The sequence below is a fragment of the Lipotes vexillifer genome, unplaced genomic scaffold, assembly GCF_000442215.2.
Source record: "Lipotes vexillifer unplaced genomic scaffold, Lipotes_vexillifer_v1.1 scaffold205, whole genome shotgun sequence".
Classification (NCBI taxonomy): Eukaryota; Metazoa; Chordata; class Mammalia; order Artiodactyla; family Lipotidae; genus Lipotes; species Lipotes vexillifer.
Window position 1 is genome coordinate 1,760,884 of NW_006781396.1, and position 9,758 is coordinate 1,770,641.

The 9,758-nt window shown below is 52.6% G+C and overlaps 1 protein-coding gene across 1 annotated transcript in view; it reads right to left on the bottom strand.

The window, feature by feature from the left end:
- CDH23 (cadherin related 23) overlaps window positions 1–9,758 on the bottom strand; it is a 403,130-nt gene that overhangs the window by 223,349 nt on the left and 170,023 nt on the right. Inside the window, exons 9-10 of the mRNA XM_007454689.1 lie at window positions 4,149–4,261; window positions 2,264–2,452 (exon numbers count right to left, since the gene is read on the bottom strand). Of these exons, the coding sequence (XP_007454751.1) occupies window positions 2,264–2,452; window positions 4,149–4,261 (302 nt within the window). The remainder of the gene's footprint in view (window positions 1–2,263; window positions 2,453–4,148; window positions 4,262–9,758) is intronic.

Genomic DNA, 9,758 nt, shown 5'->3' on the forward strand with positions numbered 1-9,758 from the left:
ACCGCTCTTTCAGGGTTAATTTGTTCCTGCGATAGAAACTGACTTATACATTGTCTTTTTATCTCTTTTTTACACAGATGAGCAAAGTGAGGCTTAGAAAGGGTCAGTGACTCACCCAAGGTCACAGAGCTAATAAATGGCAAGGCTGGCCTTGAACACAGGCCTCTGCTGATTCCTTGGCTTGGCATTCAAGGCCCCCCGGGGCCTATGTCCCAGCCCACCTTGCCAGCAGCCCACTGCACAATCCCTGATCAGTTGCACCGGTTACTGCCTGTTCCCTCCATCTACTTAACAGGTTTCTCGCTCCGGTCCTCCCTGTGGGCCACAGCCTGGCCCCCCCCACCCCCCACCCCTCCTGAGGACCCTTTCACCATCTGATACCCCAAGGCTCAGCCCTAGTCCCCCTCTCACCATAGAGTCTTTCCCGATCCTCCCAGCCCCTACTTCCCCTTCCTCAGCTGAGCTCTGGAGCCGCACTGCCTATAGTCACTGGACCCTGGACCCATGCTGCTTCCAGTGTCTCTTCCCTTGGGCCTTATTATCAGCCTGAAACCTAGGATGGGGTTTTCTTCTGAGGTTCTCATTCACACAGCGGTCTCCAAAGGGGGACCTGCACTCCCAGGGGATACAAGATGATCCACTGGGGTGTGAGAAAATGTTAGAATCTGTTTTTATACCTGTTTGTCTCCACCTTTTAAACTTTCCACATTATTACGTATATGTTTTAAAATTACATATTACATTTGCATAAACACATTTGGCCCCATGGGGCAGGGACCATGGAGTCCACTTCCTGGACTCCCTGAAGTGGCCAGATATAGCTGCTTGTAAACAGTAGATGCGGACTTCCCTGGTGGCACAGTGGTTAAGAGTCCACCTGCCAATGCAGAGGACACAGGTTCGATCCCTGGTCCGGGAAGATCCCACATGCTGCAGAGCAACTAAGCCCGTGTGCCACAACTACTGAAGCCCGCACGCCTAGAGCCCATGCTCCACAACAAGAGAAGCCACCGCAATGAGAAGCCCACGCACCACAACAAAGAGTAGCCCCCGCTTGCCACAACTAGAGAAAGCCCGCGCGCAGCAACAAAGACCCAACACAGCCAAAAATAAAAAATAAATAAATTTAAAAAACCCCCCAAAAACAGTAGATGCTCAGTACATACTTCAATTATCTCAGACAGGTAGGTATGGAAAGACTTATCAGGAGATGGAGGCGTGTGTGCACGCACATATTTGTACACACACGAAGAGAAACGTGACTGTGCACGTACACACACACACACACACAGGCCAACTTGCCCTTGTGAACCTGAGCCCTTGGGGGGACTGTGTCCAGTTGAGAGAAGCTGACAGGAGACAGGAGAGGGGCCAGGAAGTGAAGAGGAACCGGGCCTGGGGCAAGGCCAGTACGGCCACGTGTGAGGGGTAATTGCAGAGAACACCCCGGGCGGGAAAACCTAATGGAATTCCTGAGCAGAGTGGGCCAGGGAAGCAGCGGTAATAAATAGAAATCCTATTAAGGTTGTGACTGCTGACAGGCAAGGGAGGTAGGGCGAGGGGATGGGGCGGGTTGGAGGCAGGCTGAGAGGGTCCTGAAGACATGGAAGCTGCCCCATCCAGGCCCGGTCCTTGGCCTAATGACACAGGGCACAGCTAGGCTCACGGGAGCTGCAGCCCTGCCGGAGCCTCCTCCCTCCTGTCCCTCTTGAGCTCTCTCCCACTCGTGGCCCGTGTCCCTCCCTCTTAAGATTGGCTGGCCCTTGGGCAAGGGGATGCAGGTGTCCTGGACCCTCTGGAGTCTCTTTATGGCCTGGGATCCTCTGGAAGGCACTTACACTCCTTGCAAGGAAAAGGCAGGGTCAGTATTACCCCAAAAGCAGCAATGAGACTTTTCCAGAGTCACCACTGATACAAGAGCCTCTACCTTTTAAATTTTATATTTTTTGTGTGTATGTTTTAAAATGTACATACTAGGTTAGTATGATGATCACGTATATACATTTCTAAATATAGAAGTATACATTGGAGGTGTGTGCTCAAACATTTTTTACAGGGTGTAGGGGGGTTGGTCCAAAAGTTTAGAGACTACTAATTTTTGCAGCCTTATGTATCCTCAGAACGTAGCAGGGGAGGCTGCAGCAATGTTTGTTTCTATTTTATAGATGGGGACCTGGGAGCCCAGTGATCCCTGGCACCCCTTCCAGGGTTGCACAGCCCGGGCCGGCTGCTGGGCTGGATGGCCATGCGTTCTGGGACTCACCTCATCCTTGTCCACCACCTGGATAAAGAGGGGGAGGGCAAAGCCGACCTGTGCCAGCTCAGTGATGGCCACGCTGTACTCGGAGCTGTTGAACTCTGGGGCATTGTCATTGATGTCAATCACCAGGATGTTGAAGGTTGTGGTCACTGTGGCATCGGATGGGGTGCGGTCATCATTCAGCTCTGTGCCCTGCAGATAGAGGAGTAAACACCCCAGGGATGAAGGTGGCCATAGTCACAATAAAAGTCATCATTTACCAGGGCTTTCTCAATGCTGGGCACTGCACTTTATGTGAATTATCCCATCTAATCCTCACCATAATCCCAGGTGGAAGATTCTATCATTAGCATCGCCGTTTTACTGATCTCCATTACCAATGGGGAAACTGAAGCTCAGAGAGGTTAAGTAACTTGTACAAGGACACACAGACAAAGTACCAAACTCAGGCAGTGGGATTCTAGAACCAAGGGGATGAGGTGGGGTGGGGAAGACAAGATAGATTTAGGGGTTCATCTAGGGGCAAAGGGAGAGTCTTTATTCATTTGGCAAATGATGAAACTGAGGCCAAGAACATTTGTGCTAGCAGATAATCAAGAATTAACTCAGCATCTGCTATGGACTGAACACTGTGCTAGGCACTGTGAAGGTCTGGGTTGGACTCAGAAATAGATAGACTCAGACACCTGGGCACCCAGTCTCTGGGCCAGAGTCCTTGGGCCGCAAAACACCCATTCCCAGTCCCACCCCAACCTTTTGAACCAGAATCTCTGGGCAAGAGGCCCAGGACTAGGTATCTTTTACCAGCTCCCCAGGGGATTTGGATTCACAGCCAAGTGTGGGAACTCATCCTTATGTTTTATATAAAGATGGAAAAGCTGAGCTCAGGGCTGCACAGTGAGTTGGTGTTGGGACTAGGGAGCAGCTCTCTCCATTGGAGCTGCCTGCCTCCGTAGGAAGGGAGCAGAGACAGGAGGGGAGGCTGGGAGGGGGCCTCGGGCTTGCCTCCGGATGGGGGAAAGGCCATGTTAGCTTGCCCTCCCCCGCTGGCCCACATGTGCACATCTGGGTAGAGAGGACAGAGCCAGTGGGCGAGTCAGGGCTAATCAATCCATCGCTGTCACAGGCCTTCTCAAGGTCAAGGAGAGCAACGAAGGGTCAGGCTGCACCATCCTTCCCATACCAATGGAAGGGCCTCCTTCCCAGAGGCTCTCTCCTCAGTCTTTGTACCACCCCCTCCTCTCAATCGAAGGCTGGGGCTGGGGAGGACCCCTGTAGCCCAGGCAGCATCTGTACCCTAAACGGGTTTCCCAGGGAATGCCTCAGCAAGTTATTGATTTTAATTAAAACCAATCATGAGTGGCAAGGGGCTGCAGGGGGCAGGGGGCTATGGCTCCATCACACTTTCCGGGGTGGGGACCACCACAGCTCTGCCCCCTGCCCGCTGCATTGCTGTTTCTTAACCAGGTAATAGCCCCAGGGAAGCCACAAGAAATAGAAATGGGAGAAAACCCCAGAAATGAGGTAAACCTAAGAATCTGAGTTGGCTATATTAGAACTTGAAATCATGGGATAATAGAGAGGACCACGGGGTGTGCACCCACTTGTGCCTCCTCACCCGTGAAATGGGGATGAAAGTTGCAATCCTCTGCAGTTGTTGATAAGGGCTGAGAAATGCCCAGCAGAGGGCCCCTGACGAGGCCCACATGTGAAAAGCGTTGGCCCTTCCTGACAGGGGCCCTGGGCACAAGCCCCGGGAATCAGTGCAGGGTAAGGGAACAGAAGTGACCCGCCTCCTGGACCGTCCGCCTGGGCACCGCTGGAGGCTGGCACCACAGCATGGGCATCCCCTCTACCCATGATGGAGGTGCCCACCGCCCACTCTCACCTTCACGGTCAGGATGAAGCCATGGCTGTACAGGGGGTTCTCCCGGTCCAGCACGCCGTTCAAGGTCAGCGCCCCGCTGATGTAATCCAGGGCAAAGATGCTGTTGGTATTCCCTGCAAGAGGGGGAATTCAGGGTGTGACTGGGGCCCAGGGCAGGTGGACAGGGGGCTGGGGCCAGGGCTCCTCTCTGGACATTAAGGACTAATCAATAACTTAAAATGAGTGCTGGTTCCAGGAGTAGTGCAGAGAACTCTGGGGTACAAAGGAGCACAGAGCCCAGGCAGCAGATGGCCCTGAATCACAGGATGAGAACATTATGCCCATTCAGTCTTCCTCAAGGCTCTCTGACTGAGTCAAGGAGAAAGTCTTGGTTCGGTACTTACATGTCTTTAACAGCCTGTCTAACACTTCCTTCTTTTCCTTTTTAACAGAGAGAGAGAAGGCTTCAGGCTCAGAGCCTTTCAAAGGGAGCAGTACCCAGTGAGGACTCAGTGACTGCTATGTCTGAATATTTGTGCCGCCCCAGAATCCATATGGTGAAATCCTAACCTCCAAAGGTGATGGCATTAGCAGGTGGGGCTTTTGGGCTTAGGTCATGAGGGTGAACCTGTCCTGAACGGGATTCATCTCTTATAAAAGGGACCCCGCAGAGCTCCCTTGCTTCTTCCACCATATGAGGATTCAGCAAAAAGGCGCCACCTGAACCAGAAGGAGGGCCGTCACCCGACCGTGCTGACACCCTGATCTCGGACTTCCAGCCTCCAGAACTGTGAGAAATAAATTTCTACTGTGTATAACCCACCTAGTCTGTGGTGTTTTGTTATGGCAGCCACAGTGGACTAGGGCAGTAGCCTTGTTTTGTTCCCCTCGTGCTTATTTTTACGGTCATTTCCTACTCTATTCTGTTCTTTCTAGTCTATTCTATTTTACTCTACTTTTCTATATGGCAGTGATATAAAGTTTCCTTTTATGATAAATATAAGTTAAAAACAAAATTCAATTTTAGAAGTATTTAAGTATTTATTAAAATTTAAAATATGTATTGAAAGTACTGGCAAAAATCACGCACACATGGCACTGGCTCAAATGCACCCCACCCCTCTCTCACCCACCAGCTTTGTCTTATGCTGCCCCACAGGTACCTGGCCCTCACAGTGGCTTCCGCAGGTTCCCCAGATCCATTCCTGCCTCCTGTCTCCGCCCCACCCAGGGCCAGCCCCTCCTCCTCCTGCTCCGGGAATGCGGTCCTTAGCTCTCTCACTTACCCCTCCGGCCCTACAGGCAGTAGCTGCTGCTCTGTTTGCTCCCCAGTTGCTTCCTCTGTGTTAATGTGCTCCTTTCACCCAGCCTAAAAGATGGGGGGCTTTCACGACCGCTCCTCAAGGTACCTGGACAATGCTGGGGACACAGTGGCAAGCATGCTCCTGAAGGATGGCTGCTTCCAGCCCACCTGGGCCCCCCTACTTGCCCTTGTGCCCTTCTCATCAGGTTGCGAGTTCACTGGGAAACCCTCAATTCCACTCCCCTCTCCTCTTCATTAACCAGTGTGCTGGTTCATTCAAATACTCGCTTGCTCACTGCCATTCATTCACATACTCAGCAGTCCCCTGGACGGGTTGTCCTATGGCCAGGCCCTGTGCTTGGCGCTGTGGGGGACGCAGAGGTCACTCTGCCAGGACTTCTGACGCTGCAGCACTTACAGCCTTGTAAGGGAGCTCTGACACCCACAAGAATCAGCATCTCAGTTCACAGCAGGGAGAGGCTGTTCACACACAGGAAGGCTCGAAGACGGAAAGCTTCATGGACGAGGTGACATTAATTCCTTACACCACTGTCTAGCTGTGTGACCTTGGGCAACTTATCTAACCACTTTGCATCCTGGTCTCTTCATTTGTGAAATGAGGATAATAATGGATCTATCTCATAGGGTTATGAGAATTAAATGAATGAGAAAAAATGTATACACATGTACAGGCTTCGAACAGTTCCCGGCACAAAATAAGTACTTCATAAATGCTGTTTGAGCTGGACCCTGGAAGACAGGCGGGATCGGGGAAGCGGGTGGCTGGACACGGATTCCATAGGCGGGAACTAACATCCAAGCCTCCAGCACACAAGGTGGACGCCAGGATCGCCCAAGGAAGCTGCTGTATCTCCCTGCTCCGCCCCTTCCCCGGCTCTAAAGGGATCCGCACACAGGCTCATATCCTCTCTTGGATTAACTAGGGCAAAAGTAGAGGGGAGACAACGTCCTTCTCTAACTTTAGACTCTGAGGCAGGGGCCGTTCTCAGCCCCTCTGTGCTGGCCGGCAAGGTGGCCCACGCCCAGCGCACTGCAGAGGTGGAGAGACGGCTGCTGACAGCAGAGCCCGGCCGGGTCTCACGTCACTCTCAGAGAGTGGGCTTTGGAGACTCTGACCTGGGCCAGGCCAGGAAGGGGACGTCACTCCAGCCTCCACCTTGCCTAAGCCTGTGTCCTGCGGCCTGGGTACCCTCCTGCGGGCTTTTGTACAGCTGCCCTTGTGTAGTGGGGAGGAAAGAGTTGCAAGGAGGCATATACATGCATGAATATAAAGGCGTTTTTTTAGCTAGGAATTCTGCTGCTGGGGAAACAAGAGCACATGTGCTTTCATCTGCTCATCATTAGCTAGTCCACGCAGCAAACAATTATTGAGCTCCTACAGTGTACCTGGGACACCTTCTGGTGGAGGATGTAGCCCTCAACCAGGTATTCCCGTGACAGGGTGATCAGTGCTGAGGTGGCTGAAGCATGGACAGCGCAGGGTGCTTTAGGGTCTGGGTCCTCGGAGCCCCTAAATGCTGAGCTGCAGGGCTGCCCTGAGGCAAGACCTCCAGCCTCTTGCCTCTCACACCCTCTTCCCCACCACACACACAGGCATGGGCCCCGCCTCCTCAGCGCCCCTGTCCGGCATCGCATCATTCCAGAGTTTCACATAAATTTATTCTTCCCAATAAAGGAAGCTATCAATGTTTACATGTGATTCAACTTTTATCTTTGCCAGTTTTTTCCTATAAATCATTCACAAACCAGAAGCCTCTTGTCGAACGATGTGCTGTGGTTTTCAGTTTGGAAAATAAGGTTATCACTCCTGGCAAACTCAGTTGGGTCCCGCACTCAGCACCTTTGCCCTACTCATGGCCACACTGCCCATCCCCAACTCCGAGTCTGTCCCCAGCACATAAAATACCCCTCTCCCAGCCTAGGCACCTTCTCCAACCAACCTGCAGGCAAATACCCCTCAACTGGTACAAATTCAAACTCAAGGACCCTCCCCCCAACACACACACACACGCGCGCGCGTGCGCGCACACACACACACATTCTTTTTCACACATCTGTGTGGGGAGTTCACCTCTCAGCCTCCTGCAAAGTACGAGTGACTAACTGCCAAGACCAACAGTCAGAAAGGGTTACACCCAGGGAGCTGACAAGGCCATCTAAGTGAGTCACTGCCTCTGATGTTCCTACTGTCACCATGGCAACATGAGCACTCACTGGGATGCTGGCTCGGGCAGGGACAGGAGGTGAGCCCTGTGCCCCAAGCAGGGCAGGTCTCATTCAAAGACTGATTGACTGATCAGATCACTCATTCATTCCAGTTCATATCAAGCACCTACTTTGTGCAAAATGCTAGAGAATCAGCAGAGAAAAGCAGGCAATGCCTTCAGTCTCACACGAAAGATCTGCATTCAGAATAAAACCACACTACTGAGTGTATAAGAACTTGCTAAGCTAAGGCCCCTGAAGGAGAGCAACGTGGAACAGAGAAGCAGTCATGCCCCGAGTTCCAATCGTGGCTCTGCTACTAGCTAGCTGGGTCACCTTGGTCAGGTTACATATCTGGGCCTCAGTTTCCTCATCAATAAAATGGGAGTGATAACAGTACCCACCCCAGAGTGTTGCTGTGAGGATTAAATGAGTTAATACAGTGTCTGGCACATAGGAACCTCTCAATAAATGTTGGCCGCCTGTCCTGCACCAAGACAGCACCATGGACCGTCTCCTCCACCCACCCCCACCCCAGGAGCCTCTGCCTAGAGCTTTCGCCCAGCGGGAGCACTAAGCCAACCCATCCTCTTGCCAGGAGAGCCTCACAACCAAGGGCCCAGATGTACAAGGTGGCAGCCCTGAGGCCAAGGCTGAGAACAAAACCCTCAGGTCCACAGGGCATCGCACCCAGGGTTCCGGCCTCGGGGTGGGTCACCACTTCCTTGCTTCCCTCCTTTATCACCCCTCTCCCACCATCCTCCCTCCCCCGGGGGGCCGTGGGCTTGGAAACCATACACATAAGTTTCTCTGCTATCCTGGAAACTGATACCACCCTGTCAGCCCTCTGGTCTCCCAGACACTCTTTATCCAAGTCCCATGGGGACCAGGGGGTTGGGGGTGGCTCACTGGGGGATGCCTTTCACCTGTTCAGCCCCCACTGCTGAGCAGAAGGGCAGCTGCTTTCCCTGGGTCGACAGGTGCTGTCCTAGGGGATGTACCTGGCAGGGGAGGGGTCCTTGCAGGGAGTGAGGCTGCACCTTGAGCACCCTAAGACTTCTGGGAACTGGTGACTTAAAGCGTTCACACAAGGGAAGAAAGCAGGTCATTCCTAGCTCTGCTGGTTCTCTTATGGGACAGCCACATCCTCCAGGAGCTTCGGGCATCGAGACCTCTTCATATTTGCAAGAGGGAGGTTGAGAAGATGTGAATCAAGTCTGCAAAGGCACAAAAGGCTGCTGAAGGGAAGTCACAGCCCTCTTCCCCTGTTTATTAAAAAATGGTAGCTACAGTTTGTTGAACACTTTTCCCTGTGCCAGGCACCGAGCTAAGATGTTTGCACAATTATATTACCCAGTCTTCACAATAACTTTAGAAGAAGACACCCTGTGTTACATGTGAGGAAGCAGGCTCAGAGAAGTTAAATAACTTGTTCAAGGTCACAGGGCTGGTGAGTGGCTGGCCTGGAGTGAGATGTACGCCTCTCTTTTTCTCCCTGCAGGCGTTTGCCCCACACACGGGTTTGCACCCACTCTGTACCTGGCCCGGTGCTAAGGGACAAGGAACAGGGTGAGACAAATAAGAGACTGTCATCCTTCATAGAATGAGGTGGCAAATTAGTTGCTTGTTTCTCAAGAGGGAGTCCTAGTTAAAAACTCTCTACGTTCTGAAAAGTTCTAGGTAAATTCCTCATAAAATGATAGAGTTTTATGTAGCAGCAGAATGTCCACGTGGCGATGTCCTCCAAGAGCTGGAGGGGAGGGGTGGATGGGGACTCGAGTGGGAAGACAGGGGCTGTCAGCACAAAGGTGGTGACATAGATAAAGCACTGGCAAGCCGGCCTCTAGGGCAGACCTATGGCTCCAATGAGGATGCACAGGAAAATGTAGATAGAAAGGCAGTGGTCGGGCTTCCCTGGTGGCACAGTGGTTGAGAGTCCGCCTGCCGACGCAGGGAACGTGGGTTCGTGTCCCGGTCCGGGAAGATCCCGCATGCCGTGGAGCGGCTGGGCCCGTGAGCCATGGCCGCTGAGCCTGCGCGTCCGGAGCCTGTGCTCCGCAACGGGAGAGGCCACAACAGTGAGAGGCCCGCGTGCTGCAAAA